Here is a 22,182-nt window from a genome sequence, read left to right as displayed (position 1 = left end):
CTTAGAAGCAGTTTATTTTTGTCAAATCCAGGAGTATAAAGTCCATCCTTTATATTTTACGACTTCAAAAACTGTCACTTAAATGCGTTTTTTTATATAAAAAAAAAAAGAAGCTGAGCTGTTATACATCTACAGCACCCTAAGGAGTTTTTTTATTTAAAAAATGTAAACTTTAAGAAATGCACATCTACTATAGCTGAGTTTACTCACTTCAACACTTGCTCTGTAAAACCGCATAGCGTCACATCATTACACTGATCAAGGGAGTCCTCACTGTGAAAAGAAATAAGAACTCTGTATTAAAATGCAAGATGACCTGCACTATACAGTACACAGATCTAAGTGGAAGGGATTCTGCAAGACGTAACACTACAAATACAAGGACCTAAGAAAACCGTTTGCACCACACTGGATTGCATAAAATCCTAAAGTGCATACAGATGTGTCGCCAAAACCTTGAAAGTGAACTTGTACTTAAAAAAAGAGGACCAGTCACCACTCCTGACATGCCTGTTTTAATAGCTCCATGTAATAACAATTCTGGAGCCTCTATTCTTATGTCTGTATGCTGTGCCATTCCTTTATTATTTCTACTAGAAGTTATGAATGAATTGCTACCAGTCTGCAGTAAGGGTACAGAGGGGTGTTACCAGTTGGGGGTGTGTACCTGCACAGACTCACTCTATCCAATCAGTGCTGTCATGTTAAGGCTGAAGTCACACGTCCGTGGAACACGGTTCGTGACATACCGGACTGGCATCCTGTTTAGTGCAGGAGCGCACAGCGTCATTGTTTGCTATGACACTGTGCGCTTTGTGCTGCTGCTGCTTTACAGTAATACACTGGTAAGATCTATACGAGTGAGTGCAGGGACTACGAGTGCAGCCTAAGGTTTTTTTCTCCCAGGCTGTGAGCTCTGCGCTGCGATTGGCCAGCTCTACAGCCTAGGAGAAGGAGAAGCCCAGCAGAACAAGGGCAGACTCCTCCTACTATAACCAAGTGACCGAACATACCGGAGGGCATAGCAGGAGAAGGGAGCGGCGCCCAGGGATAATAGTAAGTGCAGAGAGATCCCTGGATGCCGCTGTATATGTCATGATACTTAGTTCACAATGTTTTTCCAGGTGAAAGGTCCTCTTTAACACTTCTGTTGTCTGAATTTAATTATCTTGGACAACCCCTTAAACACTGAATTTAGTATACTCTTGTGAATATTATATGTTGTAATATATAATATAATATTTTATATTATAACGTCTCATTTGTGTTCTTTATTCATATATCCAGTATTGTCGCCAGTTATTAGTTATTTGCCGCCTTCCCTTCTGGCTCTTTATCCAAACTTGTATATACTGGAATGTGATAGGTTACATTTTATATTGGAATTTGAGTGTATAAATTCTATACAAATTCCTACGATAGTCAAAATAATCATATAAAAAGAAAAATACAGTGGTAAGAGAATAAGTAAATGTACCTTTGGAATCCATTAGGCAGCACAGTCACACAGAGACAGTCAGCATTCACTACTCGTCGATAATGCTTCAGCACAGTCTTAAATTCTTCATTTAGTGGACCCTCTCCAAAAACTAGCAGAGTATCTACCTGTTTAAAGGAACACGTCATAGTAATATACTGTAATGTGCTTCTAGAAATATAAAACAATATTTTACAGCGCTATTACGCACTATATCTAATATGGCAGCTTTAATCATACAGAAGTTTGTTAAGCTGGCCATACACGAGATAGCTGTCGGCCAAACACTCGTTCATCCGACAACACTCTCTCCTGATCCCATGTATATGTATGCTCGGCTAAGCATGCATATGTAATAAACGGGAAGAGACGAAAAATCTGCTGCCAGAAAGCGGCTTATCTCGCCCGCTAATAAAAGGATAGGGCAAATAAATCCAACATGCCTGATCCTTATCTCTCCTGACATCAGCTGTCAGGGGACAATCAGGAGGCCACCATATCCTTTAGATGGTCGGCCTAACCCACCAAAATTGGTAGGTACAGCCTACTGTGTATACACGTCTAATGTGTACAGCCAGTTTAAGACTAGCAACTTACCTTAGTGCGTTTCATAAGGAGTTCTGAGAGGTATTCTGCCAAGGGGTTTCTTCCTTCACAGGGCAGGACTGTATGATTTTGCATTTTCTTAAAGGAAATTATACCACGATTAGCCCAGAGAAGGAAGATTTTCCAACAGACTTCAACAATGTGGGCATGCATTATCAGTGATCATATCCAGTATATAGTGATAGACAGTAACATTATTTTATCCTTTCTAAAATAACAGAGTATCAGAAGAGTGGTAGCAGAAATTAAGGGGCTCTATTCTCTGAACATTTAGTGTTAATTACACATGCTGCACAAACAAACATCGCCAGTCCCAAAACCCTCAGCTCAGGGACCATTTGTTTTAAGTAGTGTTAATGGGAATCTTGAATGTCCAGCTTTTAAGATCATGTTGTTTAAAAGGGGTTTTCCAGGGGAAATATTAAAAATGGGTTGTCCCACAAAAAATATTATACAGTTTTCAAACCAGCACCTGGATCAAAATACTTTTGTAATTGTATGTAATAAAAAAAAAAATGTATAGCCACTAAGTTATTTTTTTATTTGTTTGTCACTGGAGAAGGCTGCACATGCTCAGTTTTATCCTTCAACTGCCTCCTGAGCAGCAGCAGAAAAGACACTCCCCTTGATCTGTCAGCCTGATATAAATCTAGCAGAACAATGGATGGGGAGATCTCTGGACCCCTATGAGGTACAGGGCTGGTTCTGGCTTTGTTAGAAAGAGATTGCCATGTACTATATGATGTTCGATTTACATTTTTAACAAAATTATGGGATAATTCCAAAAAAAAAAAAAAAAACATACTCATCCCTCACCCATCCCCCACCACTACCATTCTCACGCTGATCCTTTCCTGCTGTTCTCAACTTCCTGGTCCTGGCTCAACTCACCAGAAATGCCAGGAAAAGGCGACTTAAAGAGGACCTTTCACTCGTATACAAACTAAAAACTAACTCTATCTGTGGGCAGAGCGGCACCCAGGGGTCCCCCTGCACTTACTAGTATGCCTGGGTGCCGCTCCGTTCGCCGGGTATAGGCTCCGGTGTCTCAGCTCCGTCTGTTGTACTGGACTGATTTTTTGTAGGAGGAGTGTCCCTTGCTGCAGCACTGGCCAATCGCAGCGCACAGCTCATAGCCAGTCTATGAGCTGTGTGCTGCGATTGGCCAGCATACCCCGTGCACATACCCGTGCAGCTACCACGTATATATACACGTTCTGGCAGCTCTTTAATCCAAGCGCTGCAAAGCGCTTGGATTAAAGCTTCTGCCCCTGCCCTGTATGCTGTCACGGACAGCATACAGTGCAGTAATGCCGGCAAGGGACCAATCAGAGTGGCCCCTTGCCGGCAATCGATCCGATTGGTTAGTCTGTGCAGACTAACCAATTGGATCGCAGCAGTGTTAAAATGCCGGTTTCAAGCTCTGATCTGCGCTCTGCAGATCAGAGCCTGAAATCGGTAATGTGTCCTGAAGCCCCCCATCTGTGCCCCCATGAAGCCCCCGATCTGTGCCCCCTTCTTGTTCTTGTCCTGCCCCCGATGCGGTCCGCCCCCTCCTGCCGCGATCTGTGCCCCCTTCTTGTCCATCATCTTATACTGCCCCCCCCGATGCGGTCCGCCCCCTCCTGCCGCGATCTGTAATAAGTGAAATGCTGCCCCTCTCTCCCCCGTTTCCAGCGCTGCCCCCTGTCCCCTGCCCCCGATGCGGTCCCCCTTGTGTGTGTGATGGCGTGTGTGATGGCGGCGGCTCCACCTTACATCACAAAAAGTGCAACACCAAGCGATCAAAAAAGGCGTATATACCCCAAAATAGTACCAATCAAACCGTTACCTCATCCCGCAAAAAATGAGCCCATATTTAAGAGAATCGCCCAAAAAATAAAAAAGGTTGGGCTCTCAGACTATGGAGACACTAAAACAACATTTTTTTGGTTTGATAAATGCTATTAATGTGTAAAACTTAAATAAATAAATAAGAAAAAGTATACATATTGGGTATTGCCACGTCCGTAACAGTCTGCTCTATAAAACTGTCAAATGACCTAACCCCTCAGATGAACGCTGTAAAAAAAAAAAAAAAAAAAAAAAAAAAAAAAAAAAAAAAAATAAATAATATGTTCCAAAACAGCCATTTTTTTGCCCACCTTGTCCCATAAAGTGTAATAATGAATGATCAAAAAATCCTATATACCCAAAAATGGTACCAATAAAAACCTCAACTCTTTCTGCAAAAAATGAGCCCCTGCACAAGACGATCGGTAGAAAAATAAAAAAACATATGGCGTTCAGAAAACCAATCCCGCAAAATCTGCCTTCCAAAAAACACACGGTGTTCCTTTCCTTCTGCGCCCTGCCGTGCGCCCTTACATCAGTTTACGACCACATGTGGGGTGTTTCTGTAAACCGCAGAATCAGAGTAATAAATATTGAGTTTTGTTTGGCTGTTAACCCTTAATGTGTTAAAGAAAAAAATGCAATAAAATAGAAAATCTGCTAAAAAAGTGAAATTTAGAAATTTCATCTCCATTTTCCTTTAATTCTTGTGGAACAGCTAAAGGGTTAATAACGTTTGTAAAATTGGTTTTAAGTAACTTGAGGGGTGTAGTTTCTACAATGGGGTCATTTATGGGGGGTTTCCACTATGTAAGCCCCACAAAGTGACTTCAGACCTGAACTAGTCCTTAAAAAGTGGGTTTGGGAAATTGTCTTAAAAATGTTAAGAATTGCTTCTAAAATTCTAAGCCTTGTAATGTCCTAAAAAAATAAAATAACATTTCCAAAATGATGCCAACATAAAGTAGACATGTGGGGAATGTTATGTAATAAATATTTTATGAGGTATCACTTTCTGTTTTAGAAGCAGAGAAATTGAAATTTAGAAAATTGCCAATTTTTTTAATTTTGGGGTAAATTTGGGATTTTTTCATAAATAAAGGTGATATACAGTACAGACCAAAAGTTTGGACACACCTTCTCATTCAAAGGGTTTTCTTTATTTTCATGACTATGAAAATTGTAGTTTCACACTGAAGGCATCAAAACTATGAATTAACACATGTGGAATTATATACATAACAAAAAAGTGTGAAACAACTGAAAATATGTCATATTCTAGGTTCTTCAAAGTAGCCACCTTTTGCTTTGATTACTGCTTTGCACACTCTTGGCATTCTCTTGATGAGCTTCAAGAGGTAGTCACCTGAAATGGTCTTCCAACAGTCTTGAAGGAGTTCCCAGAGATGCTTAGCACTTGTTGGCCCTTTTGCCTTCACTCTGCGGTCCAGCTCACCCCAAACCATCTCGATTAGGTTCAGGTTCGGTGACTGTGGAGGCCAGGTCATTTGGCACAGCACCCCATCACTCTCCTTCATGGTCAAATAGCCCTTACACAGCCTGGAGGTGTGTTTGGGGTTATTGTCCTGTTCAAAAATAAATGATGGTCCAACTAAACGCAAACCGGATGGAATAGCATGCTGTGGTAGCCATGCTGGTTCAGTATGGCTTCAATTTTGAATAAATCCCCAACAGTGTCACCAGCAAAGCACCCTCACACCATCACACCTCCTCCATGCTTCACGGTGGGAACCAGGCATGTAGAGTCCATCCGTTCACCTTTTCTTTGTCGCACAAAGACATGGTGGTTGGAACCAAAGATCTTACATTTGGACTCAGACCAAAGCACAGATTTCCACTGATCTAATGTCCATTCCTTGTGTTCTTTAGCCCAAACAAGTCTCTTCTGCTTGTTGCCTGACCTTAGCAGTGGTTTCCTAGCAGATATTCTACCATGAAGGCCTGATTCACACAGACTCCTCTTAACAGTTGTTCTAGAGATGTGTCTGCTGCTAGAGCTCTGTGTGGCATTGACCTGGTCTCTAATCTGAGCTGCTGTTAACCTGCGATTTCTGAGGCTGGTGACTCGGATGAACTTATCCTCTGCAGCAGAGGTGACTCTTGGTCTTCCTTTCCTGGGGCGGTCCGCATGTGAGCCAGTTTCTTTGTAGCGCTTGATGGTTTTTGTGACTGCACTTGGGGACACTTTCAAAGTTTTCCCAATTTTTCGGACTGACTGACCTTCATTTCTTAAAGTAATGATGGCCACTCGTTTTTCTTTGCTTAGTTGCTTTTTTCTTGCCATAATACAAATTCTAACAGTCTATTCAGTAGGACTATCAGCTATGTATCCACCTGACTTCTCCACAACGCAACTGATGGTCCCAACCCCATTTATAAGGCAAGAAATCCCACTTATTAAACCTGACAGGGCACACCTGTGAAGTGAAAACCATTTCAGGTGACTACCTCTTGAAGCTCATCAAGAGAATGCCAAGAGTGTGCAAAGCAGTAATCAAAGCAAAAGGTGGCTACTTTGAAGAACCTAGAATATGACATATTTTCAGTTGTTTCACACATTTTTGTTATGTATATAATTCCACATGTGTTAATTCATAGTTTTGATGCCTTCAGTGTGAATCTACAATTTTCAGTCATGAAAATAAAGAAAACTCTTTGATTGAGAAGGTGTGTCCAAACTTTTGGTCTGTACTGTATATTGACTCAAATTTATGACTGTCATTAAGTACAATGTGTCACGAGAAAACAATCTCAGAATGGCGTGGATAAGTAAAAGTGTTCCAAAGCTATTACCACTTAAAGTGATGCATGTCAGATTTGTAAATTTTGACCTGGACACTGGGGCATCAATGACCTTTGGTCATGAAAGGGTTAATGATTGTATATAATTAGTTAGATTATAATCAAATAGCCACATGACAGGTTCCCTTTAAAGAGACACTTAAAGGGTTATCCCATGACTATGAAAACCAGAAATCATATAGTACACGACCACCTCTTTCTAAGAAAGCTAGAACCAGCGCTTACTCTGCCAAGATTCATTTCAAGCTTGCGGCTCAGGGGGGAGATTCATTTCAAGCTTGCGGCTCAGGGGGGAGATTCATTTCAAGCTTGCGGCTCAGGGGGGAGATTCATTTCAAGCTTGCGGCTCAGGGGGGAGATTCATTTCAAGCTTGCGGCTCAGGGGGGAGATTCCTTTCAAGCTTGCGGCTCGGGGGGGAGATTCATTTCAAGCTTGCGGCTCGGGGGGGAGATTCCTTTCAAGCTTGCGGCTCGGGGGGGAGATTCATTTCAAGCTTGCGGCTCGGGGGGGAGATTCCTTTCAAGCTTGCGGCTCGGGGGGGAGATTCATTTCAAGCTTGCGGCTCGGGGGGGGGGGGGGGGGGGGGAGTGTCTTTTCTGCTGCAGCTCGGGGGGGAGTGTCTTTTCTGCTGCAGCTCAGGGGGGAGTGTCTTTTCTGCTGCAGCTCAGGGGGGAGTGTCTTTTCTGCTGCAGCTCAGGGGGGAGTGTCTTTTCTGCTGCAGCTCAGGGGGGAGTGTCTTTTCTGCTGCAGCTCAGGGGGGAGTGTCTTTTCTGCTGCAGCTCAGGGGGGAGTGTCTTTTCTGCTGCAGCTCAGGGGGGAGTGTCTTTTCTGCTGCAGCTCAGGGGGGAGTGTCTTTTCTGCTGCAGCTCAGGGGGGAGTGTCTTTTCTGCTGCAGCTCAGGGGGGAGTGTCTTTTCTGCTGCAGCTCAGGGGGAGTGTCTTTCTGCTGCAGCTCAGGGGGGAAGTGTCTTTTCTGCTGCAGCTCAGGGGGGGAAGTGTCTTTTCTGCTGCCGCTCAGGGGGGAGTGTCTTTTCTGCTGCCGCTCAGGGGGGAGTGTCTTTTCTGCTGCCGCTCAGGGGGGAGTGTCTTTCTGCTGCCGCTCAGGGGGGAGTGTCTTTTCTGCTGCCGCTCAGGGGGGAGTGTCTTTCTGCTGCCGCTCAGGGGGGAGTGTCTTTTCTGCTGCCGCTCAGGGGGGAGTGTCTTTTCTGCTGCCGCTCAGGGGGGAGTGTCTTTCTGCTGCCGCTCAGGGGGGAGTGTCTTTTCTGCTGCGCTCAGGGGGGAGTGTCTTTTCTGCTGCCGCTCAGGGGGGAGTGTCTTTTCTGCTGCCGCTCAGGGGGGAGTGTCTTTTCTGCTGCCGCTCAGGGGGGAGTGTCTTTTCTGCTGCAGCTCAGGGGGGAGTGTCTTTTCTGCTGCAGCTCAGGGGGGAGTGTCTTTTCTGCTGCAGCTCAGGGGGGAGTGTCTTTTCTGCTGCAGCTCAGGGGGGAGTGTCTTTTCTGCTGCAGCTCAGGGGGGAGTGTCTTTTCTGCTGCAGCTCAGGGGGGAGTGTCTTTTCTGCTGCAGCTCAGGGGGGAGTGTCTTTTCTGCTGCAGCTCAGGGGGGAGTGTCTTTTCTGCTGCAGCTCAGGGGGAGTGTCTTTTCTGCTGCAGCTCAGGGGGGAGTGTCTTTTCTGCTGCAGCTCAGGGGGGAGTGTCTTTTCTGCTGCAGCTCAGGGGGGAGTGTCTTTTCTGCTGCAGCTCAGGGGGGAGTGTCTTTTCTGCTGCAGCTCAGGGGGGAGTGTCTTTTCTGCTGCAGCTCAGGGGGGAGTGTCTTTTCTGCTGCAGCTCAGGGGGGAGTGTCTTTTCTGCTGCAGCTCAGGGGGGAGTGTCTTTTCTGCTGCAGCTCAGGGGGGAGTGTCTTTTCTGCTGCAGCTCAGGGGGGAGTGTCTTTTCTGCTGCAGCTCAGGGGGGAGTGTCTTTTCTGCTGCAGCTCAGGGGGGAGTGTCTTTTCTGCTGCAGCTCAGGGGGGAGTGTCTTTTCTGCTGCAGCTCAGGGGGGAGTGTCTTTTCTGCTGCAGCTCAGGGGGGAGTGTCTTTTCTGCTGCAGCTCAGGGGGGAGTGTCTTTTCTGCTGCAGCTCAGGGGGGAGTGTCTTTTCTGCTGCAGCTCAGGGGGGAGTGTCTTTTCTGCTGCAGCTCAGGGGGGAGTGTCTTTTCTGCTGCAGCTCAGGGGGAGTGTCTTTTCTGCTGCAGCTCAGGGGGGAGTGTCTTTTCTGCTGCAGCTCAGGGGGGAGTGTCTTTTCTGCTGCAGCTCAGGGGGGAGTGTCTTTTCTGCTGCAGCTCAGGGGGGAGTGTCTTTTCTGCTGCAGCTCAGGGGGGAGTGTCTTTTCTGCTGCAGCTCAGGGGGGAGTGTCTTTTCTGCTGCAGCTCAGGGGGGAGTGTCTTTTCTGCTGCAGCTCAGGGGGGAGTGTCTTTTCTGCTGCAGCTCAGGGGGGAGTGTCTTTTCTGCTGCAGCTCTCTCCCCATCACAGATCAGACTTTGAAATATACCAGTTTGGAGCTGGCATAGATTTGACCTAAAATGTATGACAGTTTTCTGCCATAAATTATAGTAAATATGCCAGGCTGCTGTGGCCAGGGAAAAGTCTCAGTTTTTGCAACTTTTGGCTTCCAAACGTCAATTTCTGAAAGCCACAAACTTGCAAACAACCCGTGTTATAAAATGCCCTAAATGTCCAGAGCAAAGAAACATTTTAAATTTACAGAACTAACTAGAAACATCCTCTGAAAAAAAATGCATATAGTGAGGGAACCGCCAAAACCTCAGCAGGGACTGTCAGAGATAGCTGAGCACTATACTGAAGTATCTTCAGGAGTCCCATAAAGATGAATGGAGCAGCAGCAGACATGCATGACCACCGCTTTATTCAAGTGGGGAAATCGAGTCCTAGCAGTTGGACACCCTCCAGACACTTTTCCCTCATCCTGTGGACAGGGGATATGTAGTTTCTGTAAAAACCTATTTAAATCTAAAAGTTATGTTCACTTTTTCAAACAATTTTGTATTGCTCCAATACATCTAAAAAACAAAACAAAAAAACTAATGCTGCAAATAGAGACGATTAATAATATCCCTACAGAACCTATGCAGACCTGTGTTTCCATGGTTACAGACTACAAACAAAGCTGCGCAGTCTGATAAACAGTTAGAGGATTGATTAGAAGGAATATACAGTTCTGTAGGTTATATAGTCTCTGGAATTCTAATACTTTTATTACCGTACATGTTTTCAGTATTTGTGTTACTGAAATAAGTACGTGGTGACCAAAACCACCTTTTGCTTATTTCACACAAGATGATCTATACATCGCTAAAGTACTAAAAACATGGCTTCACATCCTACACATTTAAATCTCAGTCTTGTTTTACCTCAGCTTGCTGCTTAACCTCGCTCACACGTTCCAGGAGGGGACATGAAGAGTGGTCAACCTTGGCATAGTGGTTTTGATTGTACAGAATAAGCTCAACGTTTTCTGCTGTGTCCATCACCATCAGGCTCAACAGTAAACCCACATCCATGAGCTAGGAAGAGGAGAATACACGTAAAGAAGCCTATATGTCTGTAATATCATACATACAGAGTCAAGTATCACACATTACATATTCTAGTACACACTGTAAATGTGCAAACATTGTCCCATGATGGTACTGATACAGTGTGCACGATAGTAGGGCCTACAATTTGTCCAGTTAGATGTGTAGCATCAGGACACACTAAATACTGACACAGTTATGTCAACATTTTTAGCTAAGGGTACTTTCACACTTGCGTTAAAGTTTTCCAGTATTGAATTACATCCTAGGGGCTCAATACTGGAAAAAAAAAAAAATTATCAGTTTTATCCCCATGCATTCTGAATGGAGAGCAATCCGTTCAGGATGTCTTCAGTTCAGTCACTCTTACGGTTCTGCAGCATGCTGCTGTATTTTCTCCGGCCACAATTCTGGAACACTTGCCGGAATGCCATATCCGGCATTCATTTTAATTGAAAGGTATTAATGCCGGATCCGGTACCAAGTGTTCTGGAAAAACGGATCCGGTTTCCCGGTCTGCGCATGCTCAGACCTTTAAAAATGTGGGGAAAAAAAATAACTACCAGATCCGTTTTTTCCAGATGACACCGGAGGGACGGATCCGGTTTTTCGATGCATCCGGATCTGGAAACAAATGATACCCGTTTGCACACAGATTTCCGGATGCGGCAGGCAGTTCTGCCAGCCGGATTCCTCTAACGCTTGTGTGAAAGTACCCTAATAAAGTTACTTTCTGAAATATTCATTTTAGGATGGTCCTGACCTCCTTCTGCCTCAATGCAGTGGCCAGAGGTAATTGAGAAAGAAGAGTGGCCTGTCATACGTGAGGGCAGGGGACATATTCTGACGGTGACGTTCAATGCTGGAATACTGCACACAACAATGGAAATCATCCTAATATGTGCTACATATGGGCCCCATGAAGAGCCGTCAGCTTCCCAAGCATGAAGGTTTTAAAAAGCACTTGTATATCTCATATATTAAGAATTTTGGAGCATTTTAGAACTGAATCGAACAGGGCAGCGGACCCTCTGCTCTCGGGATCACTGGGCATCCTAGCGGTCAGACTGATAACTATCCAACATTTATCACTGATTCCATGGATAGGAAATAAATGCTTTCCACAGAAAAACCCCTGTAAAACTCTGTTGTGCCATTCCTCAAGAATTGCTCTTGGCAAGGGTCCATTCACACGTCCGCAAAATGGGTCCGCATCTGTTCTGCAAAAAAAAAAAAAAAAAAGAACATGTCCTATTTTCTATGAGAGTGCCGGCAATGTGCGGTCCGCAAAATGCAGAACGCACATCGCCAGTGTCCATGTTTTGCGGATCCGCAAAACACATACAGACGTGTGAATGGACCCTAAATAGACACCTACAACCTTTATGGGGTTGCGTCACTACACATTGATACTTTTCAATGCAAACACTGATTGAGTGTATAGCAACACTTTGACAAGAAAAATTATGTCTATTTAATGGATTTTCAGGAGGAATAACACAGGAATGTGTTCTAAAAAATAATAATGATCCAGGATATACAAGAATTTACAAAAAAAACTAAACAAAAAAAAACAGGTCATCTGAGAGCAGACCTTGAAAGCGAAAAAGGGTTAGGCATGTTGGATTTCTACATGCTCCATCCTTTTGTTCTCAGGCAGCTATGGCGAGTGCTGCAGGCTCCCAGGAGATCTCCAAGCACAGCGCCGTACATGGTATAGTGGCAGTGCTTAGTATTGCAGCTCAGCCCCGTTGACTTGAATGAGGCTAAGCTGCAACTGGGCCACATGACATGGAGCGCCCAGCCTCTTTTACCAGCTGATCAGCAGGGGCCCTGGGATTTGGATCCCCACCGGTTTGATATTGAATACTTATCCTGAGGTCATCAATAGTAATTACATCAGTTTGTGGTGATATTACTCACTGAGGGTGGTTCTCTTCTCTCAAAGGGCTCATAACTGCTAACGGCTAGTTCTTTGGCTCCATGGCACGATGCATACATTGAGGAATCCACACACATGAGTATCACTGTACGTCCAGGTATCGGTGGGATATTGTGACGTGCCGATATCCGAATGGCCTCCTCCAGTGATTTCTTATACCTCGCCACAATATCTTCATTAAATTTTATCGTCCTTAAGACAGATAAAAGAAAAGTGATCAATAGAAAGCCATTCCATTTCTCAGCTCTAGTCTTCTGGCGTAAAGTCCTTACCTGGCTTTCCTAAGGGCTTCTTTCTGTCTTTTAAGAAGGCGATGGATAACTGGAAAAGCCAAACATGCTCTCAGTTCAGATCGAGAGAAACTCTTGCGAGATAGCTGTGGAATATTCTTCTTTTCTTTGCGAAAGATTCGTTGGAGGAGGGCACTATTGGTGGGGAATGGCTCCTCTGTACAAGAAGGAGATGAAAGAGCGTAGATATTACCTTGTCACAATACAGTGTGCACTTGTTCTATCTGTGTGGAATATCATTTAGGTTTAGCTTATATTTAACAATTGCACGTACAGTGGTTGTGTGAGATTAGAAAAAAGGATCAGCTTTCTTCCCTCAGAAACAACACCACTCTTGCCTAGTGGCTGTGTCGGGTATTGCAGCTCATTTACTTGAATGAGGTTGAGCTGCAAAGCCAGACACAATCCACAGGCAAGATTGGAGCCCTTCATACAGCCACTTGAGTGTTTAGTGGTAATAAATTAATACATTATATATAACTTTTTTAGAGTATACTATTGCATACTATTATTTATATTTTCGTTGCTTTGAACAGATTGTTAAAGACCATCTATCAGCTCACCTGGCATGTCTGTTTTAGTCAATACTTAGTTATCCCCATAAAATAAAAACGTGGAGCACCTTTTCTGTGCTTTACCATGCCCCTATTGTCAATGCAATGGGTCAGCTTTGGTCTAACAACATGAGACACCCTTTTCACACGGGGAATTGTAACACCCTGTTATCAATTTCGTTATACATGTCTGGGGAGGGGGCTTACAGAGTTCTTTAGTTATTTCATCAAGAATACAAATATTTACTAAAATAACCATGTTGGGCGAAATTCACTAGCAGCTGCATCTCTCTGCACGATTCCTGCAGTATTGCCCAGGCAAGCTGCATTTGATAAAGGTCTATAGGACTGAAACATCACTTGCAATATAATTGGATTCCTTATAAATAGAAACATATTTTGAAAATCAGCTAAAGGGTCCATTCACACGTCCGCAAAATGGGTCCGTATCTATTCTGCAATTTAGCGGAACGGGTGCAAACCCATTCATTTTCAATGGGGCCAGAATGTGCTGTCCGCATCCGCATTTGCGGATCCACACTTCCACATCCGCAATTGCGGACAAGATTAGGCATTTTCTATTATAGTGCCGGTGATGTGCGGTTCGCAAATTGCGGAACGCACATTGCAAGTGTCCGTGTTTTGCGGATCCGCAATTTGAGGATCCACAGAACACTTACTGACGTGTGAATGGACCCAAAGAGTGTGGGATTGTCTGATAGATGTAATATGGAGTGGAGTGCTGTGCCATCTTTGTGTTGGGAGACAGGACAGGTCCCCTTTAGGATACCTGCACATTTTGCAAGGCACGGGCAGAAAACCCACAGCGTAATACAGTGCAGCCAACTGAATGAGATTTGACAAGTCTCATGTACACTTTTTATAATTTTTTTGTGTGTGGATTTTGAAATCTGCAGCATGTCAATTGTTTCTGTAGATTTCACCCTTTGCAAAGAAAACCGCATCAAAATTCGCAAGTAACCCATGCATGTTTTGGTGCGGATCTGGTACACATTAAATTCTGTTTAGAAGCCCGCACCCCTGTGCCGGTAACCTTAGGTTGCCTTCATACGCGTCACAATCAGTTCCACTTATGTGAATGGGATTTTTTGGTGGTATTGGATTCCTGCAAGCCTCATACAAATAAATAGAATTGATTGGCAAAACAATCCGCCACGTGTGAAGGCACCCTAAGATTATTTATATTACAATCTGCCTATTTCACAGACAACTCACCTGCCCTACTTAGCTGACACTCTAGGTCATGAATGACTTTGTAAGCAGAGAGAAAGCGAAATGGGAAAAGACGGCTTTTGATGACCGCATTCTACAAAAATAAAAAGTGCATGTCAAATAATGACAATCACTGACACATCAAGCAAGCTTCTGTTACATGCAGGTCATACCTGGTTGGACAAATATGCAGTTACTTCCCTATGATGCTTTTCACCGATACCTGCTCCTATCATATTCCTCAGATTCCTTAATAATGCCATGAAGGGTACTTTACGATTGTCTGAGAAACACAAAAAAAAAAAAGGCCAATATTTTTGGTGCAATGAAAATTTGTGATCATAGGAGGACCTCATACTTGTTGACACTCACCAAGCAAGCCCTCCCATACTGGGCCTGTGTTCCCTTTCTGACTCAACTCCCTTTCCCATGTTTCAGGCTGCTTTAATTTCATTCTCTGGCCTGATAGATGGGACTGCCAAGGACCTTCAAGACCACTGCGGGAGAAGGAGTTCAGGTCTTTGGGATATCTGTATGATAAACCGTAAAAATAGGATCAGTTAAGGATCATGGTCCAAGCTGCACAAAATATACAAATAAGGACAGAGAAAGTAGAAAAGTGAAAAGATCAGAAAAAAGGACATAGGGAGACATATGGACCTGCATCCAAGCAGACTCATGACATGATTCACTGGCTTAGAAATATGTAGTCTCTGAATCAGACTCTTCATAGAGAACTTGTCTTTTGTTTTCTTTCCAGCACTAGCAGAGGCAGGTTCAACCTGTAGGAAGATATTTTATAACAATATCACAACCTCATGTGTAGTCAACCTGCTAAAATCTCTCCGTGGTGGAGGAACTCACCTGCTTATCTAGAAGTTTACATAAACCTTCCAGTTTACGCATATTTCTGCCACACTTCAATGCGCTAAAATTCTAAAATAAAAAAATAAGTACAGAGAAAAGTGCTCATAAATGTATGTATGCAAAATTGTTAGTCTTTCATATACAGCAGTTTTGCTCAATAAAGGCATTTTTATGCAATTAGAAGCCATTAAATATATCACTAGAGTCCGACTTGTCAGGGGCCCCACTGATCTTCAAAATGGAGCATGGGGGTCAGGGGAAGGAAGCACTGGGCAAGTTGGATTTCTCATCCGTATCATTGGGGGGACACAGGCTTGACCATGGGTATAGCTGTTACCATGGTCAAGCTTGTGTCCCCCAATGAACGGAAGAGAAACAGATTTTACGGCAAGCACAAAAATCTAGTTTTCACCATGACCAATCCTTTGTTCTTGCAGGAGATAGGCCTCCACCAGGAGGCTCTAGTAGTAGTTTATTTCCTTCTCACACTGAATAAATAAGGTGGAGCAGTTTATGGTTGAATATGGAGGACTGACAGACGGCCAAATAAGTGTGTTCCGTCATTTAAACTTTATGATCTGTTCATGCCATATTTGGTGTCTATGTTTGATGTATACACGTGAACATGTAGCTGTATGTGTTTATATGACCTTGACTTTCACTGTAGAACATGTATGCCGCAAGGTATACATTTTCCTGTGGCATCAGGCTCAATCGGCAACACTTCAATTCAGGCTGAAAAAGACTAACATTTACCAGCCAAATATATGTCAAAAAGTTACGCTTTTGCAATATACATGTACAAGTACAAAACACTACAAGCAAAAAATAAATAAAACACTCTTACACTAGTTTTCTTTTCCTTCTTTTTCTGGGAATCATGTTTCCCACGCTGCTTACGGGTATTGTACTTTGCCAGCTGATATTCACTGAACTGTTGGAACTTGAGGGTCAATGCTCTACGAAGGCAAGAAGGCAGTGGAGCCAGCTTATCTCCTTTCCCTGCTAAGCTCTGTATATGAAATAAAAAAATATCTACCGTATATCTAAGATGTTAAACAATCCAGACAGAGAGAGCCAGAGCCAGCGACCAAGTGATAGTGCGACAGACAGAGAATCAAGTTCATATGTACAAAGTCAAACCTGGTACATCCGTGGTACATCCATCCAGTCACTTGGTAGCTGCACAGAAGAGCACAGGTACCTACGTAGGTGTGGTCGACACGAAGGAAATAGGGCAGACAGGGCAAGTAGGAAATTTGCTGTGGTACGTATATTGAGCTCCTGTCGTGTATAAAGAGCAACCTGCAGGGACCAAACAATTGTCATGTGAGCTAAAAAAAACGCATACTCATCACCTATTTCTTACACGTTACTACTTCCCTCTAATTTCCCACATGATGCTTCATCGGTAAATATTAGCCGATACAACAAACTAATCAAATGTTCTCACCTTCAATATAAACTCTGGATCAAACTGTGCAATATCTTCACACAAATCCTTAATACTAGCCCGGGTAGTGTCTGATGAATCAGTGAACTTGGGTGAATTCACCAATGAGCAGCATACGGCAGAAATTAAAGCCATCTGTAAAATATAAAGTATAGCTAAAAATGCAACAAAATACAAAGGATGACTGTAAACGCCTTCTGAAGCTTTGATGGTATAGCCCAGGCATGGCCAACCTGCCGCTCTCCAGCTGTTGTAAAACTACAATTCCCACCATGCCCTGCTGTAGGCTGATAGTTATAAGCAGTCTAGGCATGCTGGGAGTTGTAGTTTTGCAACAGCTGGAGAGCCGCAGGTTGGCCAGCCCATCACACATACCATAGTGTAAAAAGGTATTAAACCGCCCCTTCAAATCTGACCCATTAGTACAGGTGGAAGCAAACAAAATGCAACAGCACTCTGCAAACATTGAATATGTGAACTTATACTATGCTCACTAATGAGGTACTAAGCAAGTATATTTTCATCAAAATTATTATTATTTTACAATGAATACTTTGTCTTTTGTTTTTGCAATGTGCACTTTGAGGTGTGGCTGCCTCCATCTTGGTCGTGCACTCCTAACTAATTAGTGCAATATATAGCTCCTGAACTCATTGGAGGCCTGTAGGCACAAAGAGAGGTAACATGGAGTGGACATTGTATACATGTGGAGCCTTCTCTCCCAGAATGAGGTGACTTTGCTGTGGTGGACAGGCACACATGATTTTGATCAAAATTTATTTGCTAAGTATCTTAAACATGTTTTATATGGTGAATATAGTATTAGTCCATATGATCTATGTTTGCAGATTGCGTTTTCTATAGTTTTAGCCATGGCAATGCATACCTGGGCATTTACTTCATTTTACAGGATGTGCTGACTAACTATTGGTTTTTATTATTACAGGTCTCCACACCAAAATTATAAATACACAGCATATGAATGATTAAATTATTATTTATTCATTTCTAACCAAACAAGAATAAAAAATACAAAAAAAAAAACTCAGCTGCAGCATATACAAAGAAAAGAGCCACAATACATGTCATATATCGGTAAAAAGAAATCCCAATGAACCTGATCTTATAGTATAGTTCCCACCCTTAAAAGGTATTAGGAATCAATAATATTCATTCCTGCATCGACATACCCATAAATACAATGGGGGCAAAAGTGCTAAGTGCAATAAATACCATCTAAAGTTCATCAGGGAAAGAAATTCATACAGACCAATGTGACTCAGACCCCAACGCACGTTTCGCAAGCCGCTTTCTCAGGGGATGACTGGACAGTGCCCTCAATGTCTATATATACCCTATCACTTATCACTAAGTAAAAAAACCTGAGGGGATAAACTCACTAAAAAGCACATGTGCTCCATAGAAGTTCATGGCGTGCGTTCCACGGTGGAACACATGACATCACTTCCTTTTGTTGACTAAAGACCTCCCACCTCATGGCCCATTTATTTTATTAATACCATATCAAATCAATAAACTGAATATAGAATACATGCTGCGTATTATTGGAAAGGTAGATCAGAAGAGATGGTTTTCTTTCAGTCTATACTCTCAGTAGCAGTGGTAGGCGATGTGCTCTCCGCATTGGGACGCATCACGTGACCACCGAACTTCCAGTATGCGCTGGAGCGCATCGCAGCCTCACAATTAAATACAGCATGATATCCAGCCAGACCATACAATCGACTTCCATGTGAGTATTTTATTTTAACCTGTACCTATTTATTCAAGTATATTAAAACTTAAAGGGACCTAAATACCTCAGTGCAAACTAAAATTATTCAATATAATACAATTAATCAATTCTAATTGAATAGGTATGAACCCTAACAAACAGTTTGACTCTAGAGGTCCGAAATGGGGATGTCGTCCATGTGGTGACTGTGTGGCCTGTCCCAACATCTTGAGAACGACTTCATTTATGGGCAGCACAGGCCATAAGACTTACCAAATCACACACACATATCATGCAATACAATTGGTGTGATATACGTGGCCAGCTGCCCATGTAATCTTTTATATGTAGGCATGACATCACGAGAATTGAAACGACAAACCAGAGAACATGTTCTAGGTATCAGTGCGGCCAAAGACTAAAAGGACTTGACAGGTGAATATGATCCCTCGTCACTTCAAGACCCATCATAATTGTGATGGATCTTTGTTGAAGGTAAGAGGTATCGATAGGATTTTAATTAGCAGTAGTGGTGGGAATTGGCGTTTATATTAGCACAAAGGGAAGCAAAATAGATTTTTTGGTTAGACACTATTACTCCCCACAGTCATAATGAAGGTTATTAAAGTTGTTATTAGTCTTCTTCTCTGATTAGGTTATGTTCCGCCTGGTCTATCCAGGACCTTTTAATGTGTGCTTTCTTCTCATTAATTTTATTTTAATGTGTGTGTTTAAAAAAAAATTATATATATATATAAAATATTTTTTTCATATTCGTTATTTTTTCACTTTGAACATGTTAAAGTATTTATATGGCACGTTCCCATTGGCTGTGATGGTTATTTTGTATTAGGACTTGATTTCTGTTGTCAATATCATTATATTAAAGTGGTAGGGTTCCCAGTTTCACTAATTCACAGTGCACTTCACACTTTCACTTGGTCACTTTCATTCTTCCTCCCCTTTTTTTCTCCCCCCCCCCCCTTTTCTCTTTACCGTCATTGCACTAAGCACTTTATCGGTATATGAATTATTTACTAAATTTAGGCTATTGTATTTAACATAATTAAGAGTGGATTTATTGGGTTCTAATTTTTTTTATATAAAGTCAGGTCCATAAATATCCTTCCCTCCTCTCTCCCTCCTTCCCTATTCTTTCCTTGTTAGTCTCCTTCTGTTTTGTTGATCATGTATCAATAATGTTATATTATTATTCATTTGGAGTGACGTAACTCCAAAATGTATATCCTTAAAATTCCTTTAAAAATAAAATATTTACACATAAATATTGGGACATCAACACAATTCTAACATTTTTGGCTCTATACACCACCACAATGGATTTGAAATGAAATGAACAAGATGTGCTTTAACTGCTGACTGTCAGCTTTAATTTGAGGTATTTACATCCAAATCAGGTGAACGGTGTAGGAATTACAACAGTTTGCATATGGGCCTCCCACTTGTTAAGGGACCAAAAGTAATGGGACAGAATAATAATCCTAAACCAAACTTTCACTTTTCAATACTTGGTTGCAAATCCTTTGCAGTCAATTACAGCCTGAAGTCTGGACCGCATAGACATCACCAGACGCTGGGTTTCATCCCTGGTGATGCTCTGCCAGGCCTCTACTGCAACTGTCTTCAGTTCCTGCTTGTTCTTGGGGCATTTTCCCTTCAGTTTTGTCTTCAGCAAGTGAAATGCATGCTCAATCGGATTCAGGTCAGGTGATTGACTTGGCCATTGCATACCATTCCACTTCTTTCCCTTAAAAAACTCTTTGGTTGCTTTTGCAGTATGCTTTGGGTCATTGTCCATCTGCACTGTGAAGCGCCGTCCAATGAGTTCTGAAGCATTTGGCTGAATATGAGCAGATAATATTGCCCAAAACACTTCAGAATTCATCCTGCTGCTTTTGTCAGCAGTCACATCATCAATAAATACAAGAGAACCAGTTCCATTGGCAGCCATACATGCCCACACCATGACACTACCACCACCATGCTTCACTGAGGAGGTGGTATGCTTAGGATCATGAGCAGTTCCTTTCCTTCTCCATACTCTTCTCTTCACATCACTCTGGTGCAAGTTGATCTTGGTCTCATCTGTCCATAGGATGTTGCTCCAGAACTGTGAAGGCTTTTTTAAGATGTTGTTTGAAAACTCTAATCTGGCCTTTCTGTTTTGAGGCTCACCAATAGTTTATATCTTGTGGTGAATCCTCTGTATTCACTCTGGTGAAGTCTTCTCTTGATTGTTGACTTTGATACACATATCTTGATCTGGTCAACTGTTGTGAAGGGTGTTTTCTTCACCAGGGAAAGAATTCTTCGGTCATCCACCACAGTTGTTTTCCGTGGTCTTCTGGTGTTGCTGAGTTCACAAGCGCGTTCCTTCTTTTTAAGAATGTTCCAAACAGTTGTTTTGGCCACGCCTAATGTTTTTGCTATCTCTCTGATGGGTTTGTTTTGTTTTTTCAGCCTAATGATGGCTTGCTTCACTGATAGTGACAGCTCTTCGGATCTCATCTTGAGAGTTGACAGCAACAGATTCCAAATGCAAATAGCACACTTGAAATGAACTCTGGACCTTTTATCTGCTCATTGAAATTGGGATAATGAGGGAATAACACACACCTGGCCATGGAACAGCTGAGAAGCCAATTGTCCCATTACTTTTGGTTCCTTAACAAATGGGGGGCACATATGCAAACTGTTGTAATTCCTACACCGTTCACCTGGATGTAAATACCCTCAAATTAAAGCTGACAGTCTGCAGTTAAAGCACATCTTGTTCATTTCATTTTAAATCCATTGTGGTGGTGTATAGAGCCAAAAATGTAGAATTGTGTCAATTGTCCCAATATTTATGGACCTGACTGTATAAATTGATTGGTGTGATACAATTGATATTTATTTACACTATATGAATCATGCACTAAGGTATAATTACTGATTGGTTTGACTTTTTTTTTTTTTTTCATAATTATGATTAGATGAATTACACTATTTAATTAGGACTGGTTAATTATATTGAATAATTTTAGTATGCACTGAGGTAATTAGGTCCCTTTAAGATTTAAATTAAATAGGTACAGGTTAAAATAAAATATTCACATGGAAGTCGATTGTATGGTCTGGCTGGATATCATGCTGTATTTAATTGTGAGGCTGCGATGCGCTCCAGCGCATACTGGAAGTTCGGTGGTCACGTGATGCGTTCAAATGCAGAGAGCACATCGCCTACCACCGCTACTGAGAGTATCGACAGAAAGAAAACCATCTCTTCTGATCTACCTTTCCAATAATATGCAGCATGTATTCTATATTCAGTTTATTGATTGATATTTTATTAATAAAATAAACGAGCCATGAGGTGGGAGGGAGGGTGGGAGTCAACAAAAGGAAGTGATGTCATACGTTCCATCGTGGAACGCACGCCATGAACTTCCATGGAGCGCATGTGCTTTTTAGTGAGTATATCCCCTCAGGTTTTTTAACTTAATGATAAGTGATAGTGTATATATAGACATTGAGCGAGCTGTCCAGTCATCCCCTGAGAAAGCGGCTTGCGAAACGTGCACTGGGGTCTGAGTCACATTGGTCTGTATGAATTTCTTTCCCTGATGAACTTTAGATGGTATTTATTGCACTTAGCACTTTTGCCCCCATTGTATTTATGGGTATATAGATGGGCTTGCACAATGCAGGAATGAATATTATTGATTCCTAATCCCTTTTAAGGGTGGGAACTATACTATAAGATCAGGTTCATTGGGATTTCTTTTTACCGATATATGAC

At 42.5% G+C, this 22,182-nt stretch overlaps 1 protein-coding gene across 3 annotated transcripts in view; it reads right to left on the bottom strand.

The window, feature by feature from the left end:
• The window catches only part of LOC122924224 (telomerase protein component 1-like), a 73,520-nt gene that overhangs the window by 42,984 nt on the left and 8,354 nt on the right, over nucleotides 1-22,182 (bottom strand). For all 3 annotated transcript variants that reach the window (XM_044275149.1, XM_044275150.1, XM_044275148.1), the window contains exons 4-17: nucleotides 16,646-16,780; nucleotides 16,336-16,497; nucleotides 16,040-16,204; nucleotides 15,190-15,261; nucleotides 14,986-15,107; nucleotides 14,698-14,855; nucleotides 14,499-14,608; nucleotides 14,329-14,419; nucleotides 12,521-12,695; nucleotides 12,230-12,440; nucleotides 10,142-10,294; nucleotides 2,075-2,161; nucleotides 1,478-1,605; nucleotides 211-273 (exon numbers count right to left, since the gene is read on the bottom strand). In XM_044275149.1, coding sequence (XP_044131084.1) covers nucleotides 211-273; nucleotides 1,478-1,605; nucleotides 2,075-2,161; nucleotides 10,142-10,294; nucleotides 12,230-12,440; nucleotides 12,521-12,695; nucleotides 14,329-14,419; nucleotides 14,499-14,608; nucleotides 14,698-14,855; nucleotides 14,986-15,107; nucleotides 15,190-15,261; nucleotides 16,040-16,204; nucleotides 16,336-16,497; nucleotides 16,646-16,780 — 1,832 coding nt within the window. The remainder of the gene's footprint in view (nucleotides 1-210; nucleotides 274-1,477; nucleotides 1,606-2,074; nucleotides 2,162-10,141; nucleotides 10,295-12,229; nucleotides 12,441-12,520; nucleotides 12,696-14,328; nucleotides 14,420-14,498; nucleotides 14,609-14,697; nucleotides 14,856-14,985; nucleotides 15,108-15,189; nucleotides 15,262-16,039; nucleotides 16,205-16,335; nucleotides 16,498-16,645; nucleotides 16,781-22,182) is intronic.

Source organism: Bufo gargarizans, unplaced genomic scaffold (genome assembly GCF_014858855.1).
Source record: "Bufo gargarizans isolate SCDJY-AF-19 unplaced genomic scaffold, ASM1485885v1 original_scaffold_917_pilon, whole genome shotgun sequence".
Lineage (NCBI taxonomy): Eukaryota > Metazoa > Chordata > Amphibia > Anura > Bufonidae > Bufo > Bufo gargarizans.
Note: the sequence above shows the minus strand (reverse complement) of the source record. Positions and strands in the feature narration are given on the sequence as shown.